The 26546-nt window shown below is 46.7% G+C and overlaps 1 protein-coding gene across 1 annotated transcript in view; it reads right to left on the bottom strand.

Annotated features, from left to right (window-relative positions):
• STK24 (serine/threonine kinase 24) overlaps positions 1-17384 on the bottom strand; it is a 99955-nt gene extending 82571 nt beyond the window's left edge. Inside the window, exon 1 of the mRNA XM_077297110.1 lies at positions 17010-17384. Within this exon, the coding sequence (XP_077153225.1) occupies positions 17010-17051 (42 nt within the window). The 5' untranslated portion in view covers positions 17052-17384. The remainder of the gene's footprint in view (positions 1-17009) is intronic.
• Between the last annotated feature and the right edge of the window lie 9162 nt (positions 17385-26546).

Here is a 26546-nt window from a genome sequence, read left to right as displayed (position 1 = left end):
TACGGTTAGAGTGATAACTCAATAGTACCACGGTTGGCAAGTTAGAACTCAGAGATTGACTACGTGCACCACTGGTGTTTTGTGGAAAATCAGATGTTAGATTCTGTAACAGTCCCTGCTGATACTCCTGCATGCGTGAATCCCTTTCTATGGCAGGAATTATTTCGCCAAATTTGCTTTTGTACCGAGGATCTAAGAGTGTGGCAACCCAGTAGTCGGCATTACTTTGGATTCTGACAATGCGAGGGTCATGTTGCAGGTAGTGCAGCAAGAAGGCACTCATGTGTCTTGCGCATCCAGGAGGACCAAGTCCTTGTTGTCTTGGTGGTGGCGAGATGAGAATCATGCTTCCTTCGTCTGCCCCCTCCCCCCAACCTCGCACAACAGAAATTTGATCAAGGTCTCCCTCATCTGATGAGTCTTCCATGCCCAGCGCCAGTTCGTCCTCCACTTCTTCCTCGCCTCCTGCACCTTCCTCAACAGTTTGGCTGCTACCATGCGCCCTCGGTAATCCCTCTCCCCCAGCCTCCAATGCCAGCCGCCTTGGTGCTGCCAACCTTCTTGACCTTGGAGATATGATCCCTTCCGCATATGACTCCTCCTGTTCCTCCTCCTCCTCTTGTTCCACCACCTAACTCCGAACACTGTGTAAGGTGTGCTCCAGCATGTAAATCACCGGAATCGTCATGCTGATAATGGCATCGTCAGCACTAAACATCTTCATTGCTATTTCAAAACTGTGCAGAAGGGTGCATAGGTCCCTGATCTGAGACCACTCCTGCACCGTGATTTGCCCCACCTCTTGAGCTCGTTGGCCCAGGCTATACGTCATAACGTATTGCACCAGGGCTCGTTGGACAGTGCAGACACTGCTCCTAGGCCCAAAACTATTAACTGGATTAGATGCAGTAAAAATTGAGATACACAGGCGGTATAGTTAGTTTCACAGGCGGGCTACTCTGCTGACATGCAGACACTGCTCCTAGGCCCTAAACTATTAACTGGATTAGATGCAGTAAAAATTGAGATACACAGGCGGTATAGTTAGTTTCACAGGCGGGCTACTCTGCTGACGTGCAGACACTGCTCCTAGGCCCTAAACTATTAACTGGATTAGATGCAGTGAAAATAGAGATACACAGGCGGTGTAGCTAGCTTCACAGGCGAGCTACTCTGCTGACGTAGAGACACTGCTACTAAGCCCAAAACCCCAAACGATTTACTGGGTTAGATGCAGTAAAAATTGAGATACACAGGCGGTGTAGCTTCACAGGCGGGCTACTCAGATGACTATCAGACAATGCTACTAGCCCAAAAGGATTGGCTGAGCTAGATTACACCAAATGCTGTGACAAACACTTGCACAGCACTGGCTCAGACCTGCTTGGCAAACAGTGCTATGAACTGCTGTAACCTACCCTGAAAAGGGCTGATATTACAACTAGTCCCGACTCCTCAAATCTATCTCTCTGACAATTCGCTCCAAAAAAACACTTTTAGGGTATGTGCACACGTCAGGATTTCTTGCAGAAATTTTCCTGACAAAAACTGGACATTTCTGCCAGAAAACCGCATGCGTTTTTTTTCATGCGTTTTTGACGCGTTTTTTGTGCATTTTTTCCAAATGCATAGAATTGCGGGAAAAACGCGGAAAATCCGCAAAATTAATGAACATGCTGCTTTTTTTTTTTTTACCGCGATGCGGTTTTTTTGCGGAAAAAAAAACACCATGTGCACAAAACATGCAGAATGCAATCTAAATGATAGAATGCATAATGTATGCTTTTTAAATGAGTTTTTATAGCGTTTTTATAGCGAAAAAACGCAAAAAAAAAGCGAAAAAACCTGAACGTGTGCACATACCCTCAGTCTGTATAACGCCCACTGCAGCAGCGGTGCCGTCTAACACTAAGCTGCAGCAGTGAGGAAATGGTGGCGACGGGGCAAATGGCTGGTTCTTATAGGGCAAGGACATGTGACATACACAGCCAATGACACATGCCCTTGCTTGTGTGCATCACACGCACATTGCTGTGTGTGTGCACTGCTGATAGGCTGAGAGACTGCACCGCCCCTCTGTAAATGCGGGAAAGAAAAAAAAAATGGAGATCGGCGTTATTTCAGCACAGATCTATCCCCCGCCCCCCTCTCCCTGCCCACTATACACTAAAACAGTCCATTAACAATGATAAACAGTTTTAATGTGCAAATCAAGCTAGGCTTTTGGTGAATGAACAGTTATCGAACAGAAACTCGAACAGCTGAATTTTAAGCAAATTGTTTGGGTTCGTCGAACGACTCGAACACCGCCCAAAACAGCTCGAATTTGAAATTGGCGAACAGTTCGTCTCGAACACCGCTCATCTCTAGTGGAGATTCCTTGCAAGGTTGTGGCTGCATTTCAGCAAATAAACTTGGGGATTTGGTCAGGATTAATGGGTCCAATGCATCATTGCAAATAATGTTCCAATGCTGCCCAGCCACCTTACTGAAAATAAAGCTACCAGTAAAAAAAGAACTTATTTCCTCCAGGGAGCTGCCACATTTTAGTCATGATGTGTGTGCACACAGTAGTTACTGCTCACTATACTGCGAGTGTGGGCTGTAAGCACACCCAGCACTTTAACAGCTGGCTTAAAGTGTTGGGGCATGATTACAGCCTCCCCTCGCACTACAGTGAGTGGTACCACGAGCGGCAACTGTAGCAATTGAAAGCCAGCAGCTACTGGGAGCAAATACCGTATTTTTCGCTTTGTAAGGCTACTTTCACACTAGCGTCGGGCACTGCACGTCGCAATGCGTCGTTGTGGAGAAAAAACGCATCCTGCAAAGTTGCCCGCAGGATGCGTTTTTTTTCCATAGACTTTTACTAGCGACGCATTGCGACGCAGTGCCACACGTCGCAACCGTCGTACGTCGGCCCGACGCACTGCAACGGGCCAGTACCGACGCTAGTGTGAAAGCAGCCGAAGACGCTCTGGATTATAAGACGCATCCCAAATTTTGAAGAGAAAAATAGGAAAAAAACCTTTTTTTAATAAATTAGTGGGGCTTCTTATAATCCATGCATCTTATTGCTTACCAGGGGTTGTGGCTGCCGTGGATCAGGGTCCCAGGGTCGTTGCTGGAGGCAGGAGTGGAGCATTGTTGCAGGCTGGGATGAGAGGGTCTGCAGGGGGGCTCCTGTGCTGCAGGGGGGCTCCTGTGTTGCTGGCTGGGATGAAGGGGTCTGCAGGGGGGCTCCTGTGCTGCAGGGGGGCTCCTGTTCTGCTGGCTGGGATGAGGGGGTCTGCAGGGGGGCTCCTGTGCTGCAGGGGGGCTCCTGTGCTGCTGGCTGGGATGAGGGGGCTCCTGTGCTGCAGGGGGGCTCCTGTGCTGCAGGGGGGCTCCTGTGCTGCTGGCTGGGATGAGGGGGTCTGCAGGGGGGCTCCTGTGCTGCTGGCTGGGATGAGGGGGCTCCTGTGCTGCAGGGGGGCTCCTGTGCTGCAGGGGGGCTCCTGTGCTGCTGGCTGGGATGAGGGTATCTGCAGGGGGCTCCGGTGCTGCAGGGAGGCTCCGGTGCTGCGGGGGTGTCTCCGGTGCTGCGGGGGGCTCTGCCGATATTTTGTGAATAGCCAGAGCCCCCGGCAGTTCGTCCATGCTTTCCTGTGTGGTGGACTTCGGGAAAATGGCCGCCGGGAGGAGGTGCATGCGCAGATAAGGATCTTGGGAGCAAGATCTCAAGAGATGAGATCTCAGCGCTGAAATCTCATCTCCCGAGATTCCGGCGGCCATTTTCCCGGAGTCCGTCACACAGGAAAGCATGGACAAACTGCCGGGGGGCTCTGGCCTTTCACAAAATGTCGCCAGAGTCCCCCACAGCACCGGAGCCTCCAGCATCACCCTGGGCAGCAGCGGACAACCGCGGCAGCAGTGGCAGGCGGCAGTGGTGTCGGACAACCGCGGCGGCGGGCACCCCTTCATCCCAGCCTGTAACGGTAAGCGATATATACGCTTTGTAAGACGCACCCCCATTCCCCCCCCAAATTTGGGGGAAATAAAGTGCATCTTACAAAGCGAAAAATACGGTACATTCGTTTTCCCAGGGTAGCTGGATTTTCAGTGAGACGGACAGGAAGTATAAGGCTATATGCACACGTTGCAGACTTGACTGTGGAATTTTCTGTGCAGATTCTGAATTTCTTGGCAGAAAACGCAGGTCAGAATCTGCACCTTTTTTGTTATGTGCTCACGTTGCAGATTTCTTCCTTTTTTTACCCCTGCAGATTTTTATTATGGAATAGGTGCAGAAACGCAGAAGATCTGTAAAAAGAAGTGACATGCTCCTTTTTTGAACTCGCTGCATTTTCGGTGCAGATTTTTCCACACCATTAGCACAGCATTTTTTTGCCATTAATTTACATTGTACTGGGCTGAAAAAAAAAGCTGCAGATCTGCAGGAAATCTGCAACGTGTGCACATAGCCTTAGTTGCCTGCAGATTATTCCGATATCTGCAGCTAAATAGTGTTTTCCAAGGTGACAGTTTCCCTTTAAAAGCACAGTCATTTTAGTGTACGTAAGCTTCTGACCCACTTGAATTTTTATTACACATCTACATCAAATATGGTAACTGCCACACAACCACAACAGTGACTCACATCCTGACTCTTTTATTACACTATCTTCTCACAGGTAATCTTGGCATTTCAGAAGATCATTTTTAATGGAGTTTCAATCATGATTCAATGTGAAAAAATTAAACGTAAATGTGAAGACACAGCAGATATCTTAATTAACCAGACGTAAATTGTGTAGGCCCAGAATCATAAACTGTTCCCTGAAGTATTGACTCTTCTTGTAGGACAAATATTTACCTCTAATATCTCCTACAGTTTATTTTCCGTTATCTTTGCAAAATAGTAATGTATGGCCACTGAACAATGAAGTTTGCTAATATGTTAATTAGATGCATTATCCTTGCATGCCAGTTTGTTTGTATTCTTAACAGAGGAGGAAATTCTATGCAATTAGTTTAAATAATCAAGTGCTACTTGATCTCATCTCCATTCTTACCCTTTTATGTAAATACTGAATGAGGGACACTTGTTGACTCTAAAACTCTGCCAAGACATACGTACCTCAAATGGACCAGAGACAGGACAGCAGACATTTTACATCTTGGCTCCATCATATCATTCTACAGGAAACAAGCTAGGGGTTTTTAGTCTCGGTTGGAAGAATACAGATCTGCTCCCTTGACCATCGTTGAACCATGGATATGTTTGGAGAAGCCAGCTTGTGACTCTTGGGTTAACTGGCCTTGTACGTCAATGGACTGTTATCTTCCTACGCTTGTCACTAACTCTTCTCTGTGTGCGTGCCACAGGTGGAGTATCCTACCCTGGAAGATGAAGCCAGGTTGTGTTCCTCGGATCAGTTGTACCTGGAATGGACTCAATGGACTGTCATCTTCCTACGATTGTTGTTACTTCTTCTCTGTGTGCCTGTGACAGGTGGGGTAGCGACCCTGGAAGATCTGAAGTCACAGCGGCGAGTCAGCGGAAGGGTGAGACTCTATTGTGCACCATCTTGGAGGTATTTTGCTTGGACTGTTCTACATGTTATCTGCTTGTTTTGTGGTTCAGTAAAGCATTGGCACACTTTTACCATTACCCTGTGTTGTGAGAGTAGCGTTATGCCCACGTTAAAGGGAGAGTGGGCATTCAGTGGGACGATCCCTGGTCCATGTAGCTTTGGCTACCAGACCGGGGTGCCCGCCGTCTCCACAGTAAATTATCAAGGTCTATTTGAACTGGCTGACCACAGCCATTAGACGACCGCAATTCAGATACATGCAAGCTGATCGGCAGTGGTTTAAATGGTCTGCTTAGAAAAGCCCGACAGCACTTCCATGAGCATAGGACGATTGTTAATACGACCGGTGTTCATAGAATATTATTGTCCTTGGAAGCACAATCCTGTTTACACAGGACTATTGCCAAGAGTGTTGCTTCTGAAGCTTGTTTAAAAATCTTCTTGCTCAAAGAATGACCGTTTTGTTTGTTCTTTGGGTGAATGCTGTCCTAGAAAATATTTGGGAACAAGCATTCCTAGGACTATCGGTCTCTCTATAGTTAATTGCATCAAACACTGACTATGGACCAATTTAGAATTGTCTACTGCAGCTATTAACCCCTTTTCGACATCAGTCGTAATAGTACACCGATGTCGGACTCCTTCCCTTTTACGTGGGCTTCGGCGGTGAGCCCACATCTTACCGGGGGCATGTCAGCTGTTTTGAACAGCTGACATGTGCCCGCATTAACAGCAGGCACCAGTTAAATGCATCTGCCAAACTCCGGCAATTGCGCTGGAAATACGCACACCGGTGACCCCTGTCACGTGATTGCGGATCACCGGTGTGTTGACATGACAACCGGAGGTCTCCTGGAGACCTCTATGGTTGTCAGTGCCGGCTTGTTGTGAGCGCTACCCAGTGGTCGGCGCTCATAGCAAGTAAGTAAATCTGCTATATAGAGGCAATCTGATCATCGCCTCTATGTAGCAGAGCCGATCGGGTTGTGGTAGCTTCTAGTCTCCTATGGAGACTATTGAAGCATGCCAAAAGTAAAAAGAAAATGTTTTTAAAAATATAAAAAGTTCAAATCACCCCCCTTTTGCCCCATTGAAAATAAAACAATAAAAACAAACAAACACATATTTGGTTGAGGTAGTAAAACACGGCACTCATACAATAAAGGATGGGAGGGGCTCAAGTAGGGCATCCAGCCCAAAATATTCAAAAACAGAAAAGAACTTGGCACTCAAATGGTAATGTGGCTTGAAAAGATAAATTATTTATTGTGCATCCATGAAGCAAAAAGTTGAACGTTTTCAGTCCACATCCAGACCTTCATCAGAACAAATTTACTAATGAAAAACAAAACAAAAAATACACATATGTGGTAGCATTGCATTCAGAATCACCCAATTTATCAATTAAAAAAAAAAAAAAATTAACCCTATCGCTAAACGGTGTAGCAAGAAAAAAAGTCGAAATGCCAGAATTACGGGGTTTTTTTGTCACCGTGGCATTGCATTAAAATGCAATAACAAGCGATCAAAAGAACGTATTTGCAGCAAAATGGTATCATTAACCCCTTCCCGACCTGTGACACAGTGTATGCGTCATGAAAGTCGGTGCCAATCCGACCTGTGACGCATATGCTGTGTCACAGAATGATCGTGTCCCTGCAGGCCGGGTGAAAGGGTTAACTCCAATTTCACCCGACCTGCAGGGACAGGGGGAGTGGTACTACAGCCCAGGGGGGTGGCTTCGCCCCCCCGTAGCTACGATCGCTCCGATTGGCTCTTGAAAGTAAAACAGCCAATTAGAGCAATCTGTAATATTTCACCTATGAAAATTGGTGAAATATTACAATCCAGCCATGGCCGATGCTGCAATAGCATCGGCCATGGCTGGAGACCCCGATCTGGCCCCCCCACCGACCGTCATGGTTCCCTACCCCTCCGTCCTGTCCTAAGCGCCTTCCTCTCCCCTCCGGCCCTCCCCCATCCTCCCCTCCGCCCCCCCCGTCCGATCGCACCCCCCCATACTTACCTAGTACCGGTGTCCCTCCCGGTGTCCTCGGTCTTCTCGCATGGGCGCCGCCATCTTGGAAAATGCATGCACAGTGCGCCCGCCGAGTCTGCCGGCCGGCAGATTCGTTCCCTGTACATTTTAATCGCAGTGATAGAACCTATCACAGTGATCAAAATAAAAAAAATAGTAAATAACCCCCCCCTTTATCACCCCCATAGGTAGGGACAATAATAAAATGCAGAAAATATATTTATTTTTGTTTTTCACTTAGGGCTAGGGTTGCACTTAGGGCTAGGGTTGCACTTAGGGCTAGGGTTGCACTTAGGGCTAGGGTTGCACTTAGGGCTAGGGTTGCACTTAGGGCTAGGGTTGCACTTAGGGCTAGGGTTGCACTTAGGGCTAGGGTTGCACTTAGGGCTAGAATTAGGCTATGTGCACACGGTGCGGATTTGGCTGTGGATCCGCAGCGGATTAGTCGCTGCGGATTCGTAGCAGTTTTCCATCACGTTTACAGTACCACGTAAACCTATGGAAAACCAAATCCGCTGTGCCCATGGTGCGGAAAATACAGCATGGAAACGATGCGTTGTATTTTCCGCAGCATGTCAATTCTTTGTGCGGATTCCGCAGCGTTTTACACCTGCTCCATAATAGGAATCCGCAGGTGAAATCCACACAAAAAACACTGGAAATCCGCGGTAAATCCGCAGGTAAAGCGCAGTGCATTTTACCTGCAGATTTTTCAAAAACGGTGCGGAAAAATCCGCACACAAATCCGCAACGTGGGCACATAGCCTTAGGGTTGGAATTAGAGTTAGGGTTGGAATTAGGGTTAAGACTAGGGTTAGGGGTGTGTTGCGGTTAGGGTTGGGATTAGGGTTAGGGGTGTGTTGGGGTTAGTGTTGGAGTTAGAATTGAGGGGTTTCCACTATTTAGGCACATCAGGGGGTCTCCAAACGCGACATGGCGCCACCATTGATTCCAGCCAATCTTGAGTTGAAAAAGTCAAATGGTGCTCCCTCCCTTCCGAGCCCCAACATGCGTACAAACAGTGGTTTACCCCCACATGTGGGGTACCAGCGTACTCAGGAGAAACTGGACAACAACTTTTGGGGTCACATTTCTCCTGTAACCCTTGGAAAAATAAAAATTTGCGGGCTAAAAAATTATTTTTGAGGAAAGAAAAATTATTTTTTATTTTCACGGCTCTGCATTATAAACTTCTGTGAAGCACTTGGGGGTTCAAAGTGCTCACCACACATCTAGATAAGTTCCTTTGGGGGTCTAGTCTCCAAAATGGGGTCACTTGTGGGGGGTTTCTACTGTTTAGGCACATCAAGGGCTCTGCAAACGCAACGTGATGCCCGCAGAGCATTCCATCAAAGTCTGCATTTCAAAATGTCACTACTTCACTTCCGAGCCCCGGCATGTGCCCAAACAGTGGTTTACCCCCACATATGGGGTATCAGCGTACTCAGGAGAAACTGGACAACAACTTTTGGGGTCAAATTTCTCCTGTTACCCTTGGGAAAATAAAAAATTCTGGGCTAAAAAATTATTTTTGAGGAAAGAAAAATGATTTTTTATTTTCACGGCTCTGCATTATAAACTTCTGTGAAGCACTTGGGGGTTCAAAGGGCTCACCACACATCTAGATAAGTTCCTTTGGGGGTCTAGTTTCCAAAATGGGGTCACTTGTGGGGGAGCTCCAATGTTTAGGCACACAGGGGCTCTCCAAACGCGACATGGTGTCCACTAATGATTGGAGCTAATTTTCCATTCAAAAAGCCAAATGGCGTGCCTTCCCTTGCGAGCCCTGCCGTGCGCCCAAACAGTGGTTTACCCCCACATATGAGGTATCAGCGTACTCAGGACAAATTGGACAACAACTTTCATGGGCCAGTTTCTCCTTTTACCCTTGGGAAAATAAAAACATTGTTGCTAAAAGATCATTTTTGTGACTAAAAAGTTAAATATTCATTTTTTCCTTCCATGTTGCTTCTGCTGCTGTGAAACACCTGAAGGGTTAACAAACTTCTTGAATGTGGTTTTGAGCACCTTGAGGGGTGTAGTTTTTACAATGGTGTCACTTTTGGGTATTTTCAGAGATATAGAACCCTCAAACTGACTTCAAATGTGAGGTGGTCCCTAAAAAAAAGGTTTTGTAAATTTTGTTGTAAAAATGAGAAATCACTGGTCAAATTTTAACCCTTATAACTTCCTAGCAAAAAAAAATTTTGTTTCCAAAATTGTGCTGATGTAAAGTAGACATGTGGGAAATGTTATTTATTAACTATTTTGTGTCACATAACTCTCTGGTTTAACAGAATAAAAATTCAAAATGTGAAAATTGCGAAATGAACTGTAGTGAAACACTTGGAGGTTCAAAGTTTTCACAACACATCTAGACAAGTTCCTTAGGGGGTCCTCTTTCCAAAATGGTGTCCCTTGTGGGGGGTTTCAATGTTTAGGCACATCAGGGGCTCTCCAAATGCAACATGGGTTCCAATCTCAATTCCAGCCAATTTTGCATTGAAAAGTCAAACGGCGCTCCTTCCTTTCCAAGCTCTGCCATGCGCCCAAACAGTGGTTTACCCCCACATATGGGGTATCAGCGTACTCAGGACAAATTGTACAACAACCTTTGGGGTCCAATTTCTCCTGTTACCCTTGGTAAAATAAAACAAATTGGAGCTGAAGTAAATTTTTAGTGAAAAAAAGTTAAACGTTGATTTTTTTTTTTTTTATAAACATTCCAAAAATTCCTGTGAAACACCTGAAGGGTTAATAAACTTCTTGAATGTGGTTTTGAGTACCTTGAGGGGTGCAGTTTTTAGAATGGTGTCACACTTGGGTATTTTCTATCATATAGACCCCTCAAAATGACTTCAAATGTGATGTGGTCCCCAAAAAAAATGGTGTTGTAAAAATGAGAAATTGCTGGTCAACTTTTACCCCTTATAACTCCCTAACAAAAAAAAGAAATGTTGGTTCCAAAATTGTTCTGATGTAAAGAAGACATGTGGGAAATGTTACTTATTAAGTACCGTATTTTGTGTGACATATCTCTATAATTTAAGGGCATAAAAATTCAAAGTTGGAAAATTTCTAAATTTTCTAAATTTTCACCAAATTTCCATTTTTTTCACAAATAAACGCAGGTAATATCAAAGAAATTTTACCACTATCATGAAGTACAATATGTCTCGAGAAAACAATGTCAGAATCATCAGGATCCGTTGAAGCGTTCCAGCGTTATAACCTCATATAGTGACAGTGGTCAGAATTGCAAAAATTGGCCCGGTCATTAACGTGCAAACCACCCTTGGGGGTAAAGGGGTTAATAGTGTTGCAGCCTCGGTGGCCTTTCAGAAAAGGTGTGTATGTACTTCCAGACCATGTGGCACTTAGATTGCACAAAGGTGGACTTCCCTTCACTAAGCATGTGACTTAATGTACCATATTTTTCAGATTATAAGACGAACTTTTTTTCCCACCAAATTTGGGAGGAAACTGGGGGTACCTCTTAAAACACAAATGTAGCTAACCGGACATGGGGGGGCGGCTGCGGCAAGGGGAGGTCCTAGGAGGCAGGGTTGTTGCTGCAGAAAGCTGGTGGCAGCAGGACTGAGGCGATGCTTTGATGGGCCCCGGCCTTTCAGAAAATGTCAGCAGTCACCGCACTTCCCATGCTTTTCACTGAAATGGATTTCGGGAAAACGGCCACCGGAGGCGGCGCATGTGGAGATATAGATCTTGGCTCCTGAGTTTCATAGCAGTGAAAAAGATGGGAAATGCAGGGACTGCAGACAGACATTTTGTAAAAGCCCACGTCCTGCCGCAGCCTCACAGCGCCGAAGATCCCCTCTTCCCAGCCCAGGGCACGCAACATCACCCCACTACTGCCGCCGCCAGCTTCCTGCAGAAGCGTCTCTGCCTCCTGAACCCCGCACCACCAAAGCAGCCATCCTCCTACCTCAGTAAGCTACTCTAAAAGTGGACTATAAGACGCACCACCATTTTATAAAAAAAAAATGTTCTATTTTACGAAAATTTGGAGTGCGTCTTCTGGTCCAATGTGTCTTAGGCTGGTTTCACACTTGCGTTTTGATCTGCAGCGGTTTTTAAAAAAACGCATGTGGTGAAAAAACGCATGAAAACGCATGCAAACGGTGCGTTTTTTTTATGTATGCGTTTTTGCGCCAAAAAAAAAAAGTCGCGGCAAAACGCGGCGTTTTCCCGCGTTTAAATGCTTTTTTTCCCGCGTTTGCGTTTTTGAAACGCATGCTGAGAATTGTGTGACAGCTGCCAAGCATCAAAATCAACTAGAAAACACACTATTAATAGAATTAGCTAGGGTTAGGGTTAGGATCCCTAGGGTTAGGGTTAGGGGTAGCTTTTTATTAGAATGTCCTGGTCACCAGGTCACTGATAAGCCACCTCCCACCATCAAGGTGATAAAGGGATCCAAACCCTAACCCTACCCCTAACCATAACCCTAACCATAACCCTTGGGATCCTAACCCTACCCCTAACCCTAACCCTACCCCTAACCATAGGGATCCAAGCAATAACCCTAACCCTACCCCTAACCCTACCCCTAACCATAACCCTAACCATAGGGATCCAAACTCTAACCCTAACCCTACCCCTAACCCTACCCATAACCCTAACCATAACCCTTGGGATCCTAACCCTAACCCTAAGGGTTAGGATCCTAACCCTAACCCCTAAGGGTTAGGGTTAGGGTTAGGATCCCTAGGGTTAGGGTCCCTAGGGTTAGGGTTTTCTTGTTTATTTGTGTGTTTTCTTGTGTTTTTCTATAAAAACGCATGCGTTTTTAACGCAAACAAACGCATGTGCTTAAAAACGCATGCGTTTACATAGACAACAATGCATTTTTTTGCCGCAAAAAAACGCATGCGTTTTTTTGCGGCAAAAAAACGCCGCTAGAAATTACTACAGGTTGCATTTCTGCAAATGAACGCACGCGTCAAAAAACGCATGCGTTGCCGAAAACGCGTCAAAACGCATGCGTTTTTAATGTTAAGTATAGGGAAAAACGCATGCGTTTTTTTGCATTTTTTAGCGCTAAAACGCAGCTTACAAAAACGCAAGTGTGAAACCAGCCTTATAGTCTGCAAGAAATGGTAATTGCTTGCACCAGAAATATGCAGGGGCTTCATACCAATATGGGTGAATGCATATGCACATGCCAATTTTTAGTTATTTGATCCCATACATTTAATTTATGCCTTTATATTTCTCACTTCACTTAACCAATTTAGACTATTTAGTGCTGATGCATTACACACAATTCAGATTTGCTAGTATAGAAGTCTATGGGAGCCGGAAGGTGCCGGATCCGGAAAATGACGGATTCTGGCACCGGATTCCAGTTTTTTAAACTGAGCATGCTCCAAATTTTTTTATTTATCCAATAATCTAGATATGCTAGCTGGATCCGTCAAAAAAACGGATCTGTTGCATCAGTTTTTCACAATCTGCGCCGGATCCAGTTTTTCCAACATTTGTCGGATTGTGCCTAATGCAAAAAACCTGCTGTGTGTAAGTAGCCTTACAGGTTTATCGCTAGGAGAAAGACCTGTCCGTCACCTAGATCGGTGTGAGAAAAGTCTGGCCTGGAGCGAAGCCTTACTAGTCTTGCGTCCGGCTATGGTCCTGGACCAGATCTTTAGGCTAAATGCACACATAAGAAAAGAGGTGCAGAATTTTCTGCGCAAAATCCGCAGCTCCTGGCAGAATCCGCAGCCGCGAATTTTCCGTGGTTTTTATGTGGATTTTGTGCGGTTTTTATGCGGAATTGCTGCGGATTTTCTGCGGATTTTGCCACTGCGGATTTTTAACATGGAGGGGTGCAGAAACGCTGCAGATCTGCACAAAAGAAGTGACATGCACTTCTTTAAAATCCGCAGCAATTCCGCACTGATTTTTTTCCGCACCGTCTGCACATCTTTTTTTTTTCCCCATTAACTAACATTGTACTGTACATCACAGTGCTGATCTGCAGCATTTGTGCGTGGCAAAATCCGCTGTGGATTCGCAGCAAATCCGCACCGTGTGCACATACCCTTAAAGGAAACCTGTCATTACAAAAAAACGCAGTTAGCCTGCAGATATTGGGTTAATCTGCAGGTTAATAGCGTTCTAGCAGTGCATCAGTGCTGACCCAGCTGTCAGTCAGATGCCATCAGTGTACAGTACGTGTTTCTCAAGGACCCATAGACTTGTATTGGCACTTGTCATCCGTGCTGCCAGGAAAAACAGACATCCATGAAAAACACTGACATGTGAATCGCACCATACATTATAATGGTTTCATATTTCATAGTCTGTGGAAAAAAACGGATACAACATGCACATGCAGCATAGACATGTGAATGAGGCCTTAGGCCTCCTTCAGACATCAGTGTTTAAACACGTAGTGAAAAGAAAACAAATTTACCAGTGTGTCTATTTTAACCATCAGTGTATCACCCGTGTGTCATTATGTTTTTTATGGATGGATACAGAAAGAAATAAATGGCAAAGCTTCGCCGATGCTTTGCAATGTTAAGCATGGATAGCACTCAGATGCCATCCTTGTATTGTACATGTTTTTCAAGGACCCATACACCTATACTCATCCATGGAGCAGAAAAAAAACGAACAGGTCTCCGTGTGTTTTGCAAGGATATACGGTCTTTGAAAAAAGGGATATATAGCACAATACATTATAAGGCCGGGGTCACACTATCAGTATTTGGTCAGTATTTTACATCAGTATTTGTAGCCAAAACCAGGAGTGGGTGATAAATACAGAAGTGGTGCACGTTTGTATTATAGTTTTCCTCTAATTGTTCCACTCCTGGTTTTGGCTTACAAATACCGATGTAAAATACTGACCAAATACTGCTAGTGTGACCCCGGCCTAATGGGGACGTGCAACACTGACGTCTGAATGAGGCCTTACAAACATAACTTCCCTGTTCAGCCATGCTATTAGTCTACGTTCACATTTGCGGTCTGCGCCGCAGCGTCGGGCGCCGCAGCGTCGCCGCATGCGTCATGCGCCCCTATATTTAACATGGGGGCGCATGGACATGCGTTGCACTTGCGTTTTGCGATGCATGCGTCACTGCGGCGCACGCGTCCGGGCGCAGAGGACGCAGCAAGTTGCATTTTTGCTGCGTCCAAAATCAACCAAAAAAAGGACGCATGCGTCGCAAAACGCAGCGTTTTGCATGTGTTTTGCTGCGTTTTTGTTTGCGTTGTGCGTTGCGTCGCCGACGCTGCGGCGCACAACGCAAATGTGAACGTAGCCTATGATAGACAGCTGGACCATTCACAGACCGTGACCATGCCAAATAGTACTCTCAACGAGTGTCAATTGTGAGTGGCGTCACTTGAAGCTTCGACGTCTCAATGCACAACCTCCAACAGGACTCCTAAATATCACAGGTGTTTAAAAGCACTTCTAATATGGGCCAGAAGGGTAATTTTGGGGCCCTCCTTGGATCCAGGTGAATACAGCCATAGCCACTAAAGTTACCTCCTGGTCAATTGTACTTTCTCCATACCTGCAGTTCGTGACACCTAGCTGCAGGGGAACTTTTTATAAATTGAGAAAAGACTCTCTTGTGCTTAACCATGCTGCTCCTCAACCAACGCCAGGACCTCAAGGTATAATGTAATGTTTGTTTCATGGTGTCACCTACCTTGCTATGGCTGATCTCTTTTTACATGGCAAACATGGTCCATCGCAAGAGACAACACTGAAGCCTGGAACGGACGTCCGTCAAGGCTTTCTTGAGCTCTGTGAGCCACATTCTGGCCTCCTGGATCTAGTGTAGCACTAGACAAATCCCAAGAGCAAGATCGCTAATGCATCTAGAAACGTGTACCTGCCACAAAGCCTGAACATACGGACAGCAAGTCCATTTTACATAGAAATAAGTCTGTTCATTCTTTTCAGCATTTTGTGCTTTTTCAGGTGTTTTTGGCAGCGAACTCGTTCCTAACCTGACTGAAAAAAAAAACATTCTGTGAACATACTTTTGTGATGAACACTTATGACGATTTCAATGAGAGTTGAAGAAGTATCAAACTCCATCCCAAGACCGCCATTTATATCCGCGTTTGAGGTGAATATAAGACCACCCATCTACTGTACATTACGTGGCGGCACAGCTGGTAAACAGTGCCACACCTGAAGGCAGCTTACAAGTGGATGTATAAATTATCTCCTTACTCTCCTTCCACCCAACATCTAGGCCTGACTCACCTGTACCAAACATCGAAACCAGCTAATAGTCTGCAATCACCTGCTGACCTGGAGCCATGACCTGTCAGACAAGTTACTTCACATGAGTCACACAGAGGCTTCAGGAGGAACTTCCCCAGATAGAAGAAGCCTCAGAAGTGCAGCCTGTGGCCGGATACACAGGAAGAGACACTCCTCGTCACATGGCAGCAGAGGGGTTAATACCACAGACAAGTCGCCCGTCTCCTCACACACTGGACACGACCTGCATCTGGAGCCGAACAAGCGAACATTGCGCAATGCTAGTCATGTCCCAAATGTTCAGCATGAGGACGACCAAGGGGGGACAAAACAGACCCCTGGAGTGGTGGAGGAGCATGGCAAAGTGGACGGCGGGGGCAGGGTTTATATGGAGGTCGAAGTGTATAATATATATATATATATATATATATATATATATATATATATATATATATATATATATATATATATATATATACACACACATATACACATACACACACACCTCCCCTGCCCTCAGGTTTTGTAGCTTTCAAGTAGTCAAAACATTTCTCTCAGTAGGCCAAGAAAGAAACGTGTCAGGAATAAAGTGCACCTCATAGTAAATCATGTACGAGGCAGCGGTGACAGGACCCGCCATCTCGCGCCCACCTTACTAGAGGTGCCCACTGCCCAGGTACAGTATAACAAAGTTATATAAGTAAATCATGTATGAGGCAGCGGTGACAAGACCCGCCATCTCGCGCCCACCTTACTAGAGGTGCCCACTGCCCAGGTACAGTATAACAAAGTTATATAAGTAAATCATGTATGAGGCAGCGGTGACAAGACCCGCCATCTCGCGCCCACCTTACTAGAGGTGCCCACTGCCCAGGTACAGTATAATAAAGTTATATAAGTGTATAGACACCTTCCCAGAGAAAGGGAGACATCCTGGCTACAACGTCCCCATGTTCTGACCCCAGGACCCTTCCACTACGGAGATGACTGGCCTCCCTGTACAGTGCTATTCCACACTGAGGTTGGTACCTCCAGAACTCGGCTGAGATGCACCCTAGAAGTATCGCAAGAAGTATCCCAGCCTGAAGTGAGTGAACTCGCAGCTGGCGCCCCCTCCCCCGAGCAGCAGGCCAGGTCTTACCTGCACCCCCGGCAGGCCGGGCGGCCCCGGGGACTGACTCATCCTGCCGTACCCCGGATCCCGCTGCGCAGCCCCGGCCTTGAGCTCCACACAGAGGCGGGGATCCTTCCTGCACGCCCGGGCGCCCCTCTCCGTGCCAGTCCGAGAGCAGCAGAGATTGCAGGGGGCAGAGAGTTTGGCAGCAGGAAGGGATTTGCTGTGTTACTGAGCCGCCTATGATGATGATTTCCGGCTGCGGAGAGGACATGTATGACAGCTAGTCGTGGCCGCCGCCGCTGTCATCTCTGCGCTGCTGCTCGATCGCAAAAACTAGACCAGGAAACAAGGAGCGAGAAAAGCCACACTAGCAGCCACTCCCCTCCCCCTCACTGCCCCTTCCCCTCTCCTAGCTCCTCCTGGTGACTGCCTGCACCCCTGGCCCTGCTGTCTGTGCCGGGGTTACATGGGGGGCCATAGGACACTCCGAGGTGACTCTCTGCCATGGATAGACGTCAGGAGCGCCAACTTTTGCACAACACATTGCAGAATGCCTGGGCTTGTAGCCATTTTCTGGTGCATATTCTGCACAGACCTTCAGTTTCCCCAATAACCTGGGAGCACGGCGAATTGGGCAGGATACAGATGTGACTGGCGACATGACACTGTTCCAGCAATGTCAGATCGCCTGGCGGTGGGCGCTATTATGGTCGCGGTGCTAGTAACGCCGTGCCCCACTTTGTTTCCTGTTGTGTGCACTCAGCTCTTTTTGTGTGGCCACGTGTATGGCAGAAATAGACAATTCCTTTGAAGTGAATCTGTGACAAGATTTTTTCCATCTAATCTGAGAGCAGCATAATGCGGAGACCCTGATTCCAGCGATGTGTCACTGGGCTTCTTGCCGTAGTTTTGATAAAGTCACTGTTTTATCCGCAGGTTATCACTAGAGGCAGTGGCGTAGCTAGGGGTTAAGCTCCTGGGGGCGAAACTTCTGAGTGGCCCCTAACCAGGTAACCCTAATTACAATTATGGTGGCGCACCCTAATATAGGAGAACCTCAGCGGATGACAGTTCTGTTATTGAAAATAATCTGTATATGTACCACCCCAGGTAACCGGTTGTTGCAGTGATGTTGCCTTCCCTTCGGGGAGGGCAATGTCATGCTTGGAGGAAAGGAGGATTCCCTTTACCAGGTAAAACACATACATGCAACACATTCTGAATCCAGGCCAGAAGGGGAAGCTCTGAACCCAGATTTAGGGGAGCTTCCCCAGATATATATATTCTTGTCTGGAGGAGGAGTTAGTTGTTGAGAGGAGTTGGAGGAGAGGAGTGAGAACAGAGAGTGGAGCCGTGCAGCCACGTGCACACCCCCTGAGGAAGGTAGTCGCCGAAACGCGCGTCGGGGTGAACGGATTGGTGTGCATGTGTACTGTGACCCACTACTGTGGTATGTACTAAACCTATATGTATAAACATGGTCACATGTACCTATGACAGTTGTCCTATACCTTGTTTGATATGCATGATGTAGTTGTATACTTAATACGGACTTTCTAATCACTGTCTATGATTATTTATGTGCACCCTATCCGGTCCTTTTAGATGTGTGTAGGGTTCTGCGGAGGGGATTAGTTTGCCTGCCATGCTGTATACCTGTGTTTTATCTATGTTTCTTAATAAAGTTTTTGCACGTTTGTATAAATTGGGACTTTTTTGACTGCTTTTCTGGTGCTTTGAGTATATTCTATGTACAATTGCTGTTGTCCAAATATGGTCCTAGTCTGTGTTAGTAAATATGATGGCTATATAAAAGTGACAGAGTAATTAGACTATGTATTCCACTGATTATCTATGGTTAATCTGAGAGCAGCATAATGCGGAGACCCTGATTCCAGCGATGTGTCACTGGGCTTCTTGCCGTAGTTTTGATAAAGTCACTGTTTTATCAGCAGATTATCACTAGAGGCAGTGGCGTAGCTAGGGGTTAAGTTCCTGGGGGCGAAACTTCTGAGTGGCCCCTAACCAGGTAACCCTAATTACAATTATGGTGGTGCACCCTAATGTAGGAGAACCTCAGCAGATGACAGCGCTGTTATTGAAAATAATCTGTATATGTACCACCCCAGGTAACCGGTTGTTACAGTGATGTTGCCTTCGGGGAGGGCAGTGTCATGCTTGGAGGAAAGGAGGATTCCCTTTACCAGGTAAAACACATACATGCAACACATTCTGAATCCAGGCCAGAAGGGGAAGCTCTGAACCCAGATTTAGGGGAGCTTCCCCAGATATATATATTCTTGTCTGGAGGAGGAGTTAGTTGTTGAGAGGAGTTGGAGGAGAGAGGAGTGAGAACAGAGAGTGGAGCCGTGCAGCCACGTGAGGTGCTGCAGCTCCAGGACTGAAGAGAACCAGAAAGGTTGCAGTGATAGTGAGCATTTGAGGGGAGAAGAAAGGAGCTTGGAGGAGAACTGTGACCAGGCACCCTCTAAGCTAAAGCGTATAAACCGGGCACTGGGAACCCGAGGCTGTGTCGTACTCCATGCACAGCGGAACCAGAAGGACAGAAGATTGAAAGTCGTCTGTCCGCACCCACACCTGAAGGTGCAGCAGTATACAGAGAGCCCGGGTCGTGATAGAGACCCTGTAAAAAGGCTCACATTGTCCAACATACAGGTTACTGTCCCAGGACAGGAAAGAGAGGACTTTGTAAGGGAGCCGCAGGCAGTAAGGACCTCGCATAAGAGCGCAAGCAGGAAGGCTTACAAACCTCACCTGGGAGAGGGATCCACCATTGCCTCCAGGCCAGCCGGACCACATCACCACCTGTTGCTGGTACCCTGGACTGTGGCTTACTACAACCAGTAAACCAGGCAAAGAGATTGTAATCCTGTGTCCTCTGTTTATACTGGCACAACACCATCCTTACCAAACACATCGGGAGCCCTGGGGACTCCGCTTCACCTGTGGGAAGCGACACCATCTTTGCTGCAGCACCATCGCCCCCAGAAGACCCCTTTAAGCAGCGTCGGTCACCTCTGACAGAGAACCACAGGTGGTGAGTCGCCTGCCAGGGCAGTGGGGATACTCGGTACCGGGTCCGGTCGCAATTAAAGGGGTGGTCAAGGTGGCTGCGACCCGGTCCGTGGCCCTGGGCACTCAAGTAAAGCGAAAGGTCTTTTAAGGGGACTTGTAATAAAGTTTATATTCGTGACGCCACCTGTGGTTCTCGGTCAGAGGGGACCGACGCTGCTTAAAGGGGTCCTCTGGGGTGATGTTACTGCAGCATAGATGGTGACGCTTCCCACAGGTGAAGCGGGGTTCCCAGGGCTCCCAGTGTAGTGGGCAAGGATGGTGGGTTGCCAGCAAATAAACGGAGGACACAAGGTTGCAGTCTTTACCTGGTTTACTGATGGAAGCAGGCCACAGTCCAGGGTACCGGCAACAGGTGTAGATGGAGTCCAGGCAGCCTGAAGACAGGTGGAAACCCCTTTGACAGGTCAGTTTGGGAGCCTTCCACTTTGCGCTGGTCTATTAGTGCCTTGCTACCTGTAGTGTCCTAACAAGGTCCTCGTTCTCTCCTGTCCTGGGACAGTGCCTGCATGGTAGGCAGCTTGAGCCATTTCTCTGGGGTCTCGTTACACCGTGACTCCGGGCTCTGGATTGCTGCTGTACCTCAGGTTTAACCCCTTTCTGCCAATGGACGTACTATTCCGTTCATGTGGGGTGGGCCCTAATTCCCAAGGACGGAATAGTACGTCCAGCGCGATCGGCCGCGCTCACGGAGGGAGCGCGGCCGATCGCGGCCGGGTGTCAGCTGCCTATCGCAGCTGACATCCGGCACAATGTGCCAGGAGCGGTCACGGACCGCCCCCGGCACATTAACCCCCGGCACACCGCGATCAAACATGATCGCGGTGTGCCGGCGGTACAGGGAAGCATCGCGCAGGGAAGGGGCTCCCTGCGTGCTTCCCTGAGACCCCCGGAGCAACGCGATCACCTGCGAGGGTCTCTTACCTCGTATCCCTGCAGGCCCCGGATCCAAAATGGCCACGGGGCTGCATCCGGGTCCTGCAGGGATTACTTCCGGGTGCAGAGCAGGCTGCAGATGAAAGCTGCAGCCTGCACTGCTGGAAGTAAGATCGCCGATTTGACAGAGTGCTGTGCAAACTGTCAAATCGGCGATCTGTGATGTCCCCCCTGGGACAAAGTAAAAAAGTGGAAAAAAAAATGTCCACATGTGTAAAAAAAAAAAGAAAAAAAAAATTCCTAAATAAAGAAAAAAAAAAAATATTATTCCCATAAATACATTTCTTTATCTAAATAAAAAAAAATCAAACAATAAAAGTACACATATTTAGTATCGCCGCGTCCGTAACAACCCCACCTATAAAACTATATCACTAGTTAACCCCTTCAGTGAACACCGTAAAAAAAAAAAAAAAACGAGGCAAAAAAACAATGCTTTATTCTCATACCGCCAAACAAAAAGTGGAATAACACGCGATCAAAAAGACGGATATAAATTTCCATGGTACCACTGAAAACGTCATCTTGTCCCGCAAAAAACGAGCCGCCATACAGCATAATCAGCGAAAAAATAAAAAAGTTATAGTATTCAGAATAAAGCGATGCCAACATAATTATTTTTTCTATAAAATAGTTTATATCGTATAAAAGCGCCAAAACATAAAAAAAATGATATAAATGAGGTATCGCTGTAATCGTACTGACCCGAAGAATAAAACTGCTTTATCAATATTACCAAACGCGGAACGGTATAAACGCCTCCCCCAAAAGAAATTCATGAATAGCTGGTTTTTGGTCATTCTGCCTCACAAAAATCGGAATAAAAAGCGATCAAAAAATCTCCGGTGCCCGAACATGTTACCAATAAAAACGTCAACTCGTCCCGCAAAAAACAAGACCTCACATGACTCTGTGGACTCAAATATGGAAAAATTATAGCTCTCAAAATGTGGTAACGCACAAAATATTTTTTGCAATAAAAAGCGTCTTTCAGTGTGTGACGGCTGCCAATCATAAACAAACATCCGCTAAAAAACCCGCTATAAAAGTAAATCAAACCCCCCCTCATCACCCCCTTAGTTAGCGAAAAATAAAAAAATTTAAAAAATGTATTTATTTCCATTTTCCCATTAGGGTTAGGGGTAGGGTTAGGGCTAGGGTTAGAGCTAGGGTTAGGGCTAGGGTTAGGGCTAGGGTTAGAGCTAGGGTTAGGGCTAGGGTTAGGGTTGGGGCTAGGGTTAAGGCTACAGTTAGGGTTGGGGCTAAAGTTAGGGTTGGGGCTAAAGATAGGGTTAGGGTTTGGATTACATTTACGGTTGGGAATAGGGTTGGGATTAGGGTTAGGGGTGTTTCTGGGTTAGAGGTGTGGTTAGAGTTACCGTTGGGATTAAGGTTAGGGGTGTGTTTGGATTAGGGTTCCAGTTATAATTGCGGGGTTTCCACTGTTTAGGCACATCAGGGGCTCTCCAAACGCGACATGGCGTCCGATCTCAATTCCAGCCAATACTGAGTTGAAAAAGTAAAACAGTGCTCCTTCCCTTCCGAGCTCTCCCGTGCGCCCAAACAGGGGTTTACCCCAACATATGGGGTATCAGCGTACTCGGAACACATTGGAGAACAACTTTTGGGGTCCAATTTCTCCTGTTACCCTTGGGAAAATACAAAACTGGGGGATAAAAAATAATTTTTGTGGGAAAAAAAAATATTTTTTATTTGCATGGCTCTGCGTTATAAACTGTAGTGAAACACTTGGGGGTTCAAAGTTCTCACAACACAACTAGATAAGTTCCTTGGGGGGTCTAGTTACCAATATTAGGTCACTTGTGGGGGTTTCTACTGTTTAGGTACATTAGGGGCTCTGCAAACGCAATGTGACGCCTGCAGACCAATCCATCTACGTCTGCATTCCAAATGATGCTCCTTCCCTTCCGAGCTCTGCCATGCGCTCAAACGGTGGTTCCCCCCCACATATTAGGTATTAGCGTACTCAGGACAAATTGGACAACAATATTTAGGGTCCAATTTCTCCTGTTACCCTTGGAAAAATACAAAACTGGGGGCTAAAAAATATTTTTTGTGGAAAAAAAATATTTTTTATTTGCACGTCTCTGCGTTATAAACTGTAGTGAAACACTTGGGGGTTCAAAGCTCTCACAACACATCTAGATGAGTTCCTTAGGGGGTCTACTTTCCAAAATGGTGTCACTTGTGGGTTTTTTTTACTGTTTAGGTACATTAGGGGCTCTGCAAACGCAATGTGACGCCTGCAGACCATTCCATCTAAGTCTGCATTCCAAATGGCGCTCCATCCCTTCCGAGCCCTCCTATGCGCCCAAACAGTGGTTCCCCCCCACATATGGGGTATCAGCGTACTCAGGACAAATTGGACAACAACTTTTGGCATCCAATTTCTCTTGTTACCCTCGGGAAAATACAAAACTGGGGGCTAAAAAATAATTTTTGTAGGAAAAAAAGTTTTGTTTTATTTTTACGGCTCTGCATTATAAACTTCTGTGAAGCACTTGGAGGGTCAAAGTGCTCACCACACCTCTAGATAAAGTTCCTTAGGGGGTCTACTTTCCAAAATGGTGTCACTTGTGGGGGGGTTTCAATGTTTAGGCACATCAGTGGCTCTCCAAACGCAACATGGCGTCCCATCTCAATTCCTGTCAATTTTGCATTGAAAAGTCAAACGGCGCTCCTTCCCTTCCGAGCTCTCCCATGCGCCCAAACAGTGGTTTACCCCCACATATGGGGTATCAGCATACTCAGAACAAATTGTACAACAGCTTTTGGGGTCCAATTTCTTCTCTTACCCTTGGGAAAATAAAAAATTGGGGGCGAAAAGATAATTTTTGTGAAAAAATATGATTTTTTATTTTTACGGTCCTGCATTATAAACTTCTATGAAGCACTTGGTGGGTCAAAGTGCTCACCACACCTCTAGATAAGTTCCTTAGGGGGTCTACTTTCCAAAATGGTGTCACTTGTGGGGGGTTTCAATGTTTAGGCACATCAGGGGCTCTCCAAACGCAACATGGCGAACAATCTCAATTCCTGTCAATTTTGCATTGAAAAGTCAAACGGCGCTCCTTCCCTTCCGAGCTCTCCCATGCGCCCAAACAGTGGTTTACCCCCACATATGGGGTATCGGCGCACTCAGGACAAATTGTACAACATCTTTTGGGGTCCATTTTCTCCCGTTACCCTTGGTAAAATAAAACAAATTGGAGCTGAAATAAATTTTGTGTGAAAAAAAGTTAAATGTTCATTTTTATTTAAACATTCCAAAAATTCCTGTGAAACACCTGAAGGGTTAATAAACTTCTTGAATGTGGTTTTGAGCACCTTGAGGGGTGCAGTTTTTAGAATGGTGTCACACTTGGGTATTTTCTATCATATAGACCCCTCAAAATGACTTCAAATGAGATGTGGTCCCTAAAAAAAAATGGTGTTGTAAAAATGAGAAATTGCTGGTCAACTTTTAACTCTTATAACTCCCTACCCCAAAACAATTTTGGTTCCAAAATTGTGCTGATGTAAAGTAGACATGTGGGAAATGTTACTTTTTAAGTATTTTGTGTGACATATCACTGTGATTTAATTGCATAAAAATTCAAAGTTGGAAAATTGCAAAATTTTCAAAATTTTCGCCAAATTTCCGTTTTTTTCACAAATAAACGCAGGTAATATCAAAGAAATTTTACCACTACCATGAAGTACAATATGTTACGAGAAAACAGTGTCAGAATTACCAGGATCCGTTGAAGCGTTCCAGAGTTATAACCTCATAAAGTGACAGTGGTCAGAATTGTAAAAATTGGCCTGGTCATTAACGTGCAAACCACCCTTGGGGGTGAAGGGGTTAATGTGGGCAAGTTACTTTCAGCTCTCTGCCCTCCGATTCTGCTGTGGGACTTGCAGTTGCCCAAAACCTCGGGCACCCAGTGCCCGGCTTCTGCGCTCAGCTTTGAGGGGCCCAGTCGCAGCCTTCTCTAGCTCCTCTGTTCCTCTGTGCTCCTTCACTGTCTGCTATCAACTTTCTACTGTCTCCCTCCTCCTCCAGACCAGGATGTTTATATCAGGGAAGCTCCCCTAAAGCCGGGTTTTGAGCTCCCCCTTCTGGCCTGGAGTCAGAATGTGTTGAATGTGAGATTACCTGCCAAAGGGATACCTGCCAAAGGGATCCCTCCTGTCTCCAGGCATGGCATTATCCTCCCTGAGAGGAAGGCAGCACCACTGTGGTACCCGAACTCCTGGGGTGCCACAGTGACGTCACAAACTTTTATTATTTTCACAACCCCTTTAAAGACTATCCCTTCTACTTGGGTGCCCAGAGCCACGGACTGGGTCGCAGCCACCGTAACCTCCCCTTTAATAACAACTGGACCCAGTGGTGGGAGTCACAATATGACATCACAAACAGGATGGACTGACCCATTGAAATGGGTCCTGTGCGCCATGGACTGTATTGGACTGTGTAATGGCCACCATTGCTGCACCACAAGGCGGATAAAGGACGCAGAAGATGTGCTGTCACAGGTGGAGCCCGTGGATGGGCGCAGAAGCTGGACCCGCCCACTACAGAGACTTTAATGCAAAGAAAACATGTCCGTCAAGAGGACGGATCCGCCCCCTTGGAGATGGCCAGTGGGAAAGTGGAGCAGAGACCACCCACGAAGTGGAGAGAAGGAGGAAGACGTGGGAAAGCGTGGCCACAGCATGGCTGCACGCTACCCGGTGAGAGCGATGGCAGATAGCAGTGGAGAGCCACCAGGACCTGCCGACACCAGAGAGGATGTCCCTGGTCAGCCACAAGAAACCCCGGATCTGATGACTACATTGGATCTGGAGCTCCTCAGCGCGGAGTTGGAGGAGCTGGCCCGATGACTCCTGCAGACCCAGATGACAGCGGTGGCCACATGGAAGGAGTCCCTAATCAGGAGGATGGCGACCGCACAGCCTCAGATCTCACCACCAGCGTCCACAACCCTGGCGGAGCCAGAAAGTGAGGCACTGCTAAAGAAGACGGCAGCGCCGATGACAGACCTGGAGCCCGCACCCTTAGCCCCAGCGGAGCAGCATCGGTCACCTCTGACCGAGAACCACAGGTGGCGTCACAAACTTTTATTATTTTCACAACCCCTTTAAAGACTATCCCATTTACTTGGGCGCCCAGGGCCATGGATCGGGTCGCCGCCACTGTGACCTCCCCTTTAATAACGACCGGACCCAGTACCAAGTACCCCACGGCTCTGGCAGGTGTCACATATACATAGAACAAAAAAAAACTTTAAATTGAGAGTCCTCAGTGGTTGATACCTTTTAATGGTTAACTGAAAATATGGTAACAAATTGCAAGCTTTCGAGACTACTCCGGCCCCTTCATCAGGCGGACTAATGCCAAGATCTTTCCTATATACAAAGACCAATACTGACAATAATGCCATATAGTGGCAGATACCAGTGCTGCAGAATTTATAGGAGATTACAGTTCAGTTACAGATACTGACTTTCTAATGGAGAGGACGG

The sequence above is a fragment of the Ranitomeya variabilis genome, chromosome 3 (genome assembly GCF_051348905.1).
Source record: "Ranitomeya variabilis isolate aRanVar5 chromosome 3, aRanVar5.hap1, whole genome shotgun sequence".
In the NCBI taxonomy this organism is placed as follows: domain Eukaryota; kingdom Metazoa; phylum Chordata; class Amphibia; order Anura; family Dendrobatidae; genus Ranitomeya; species Ranitomeya variabilis.
The sequence above is the reverse complement of the archived record's forward strand: the minus strand, read 5'-3'. Positions and strand labels throughout refer to the sequence as shown.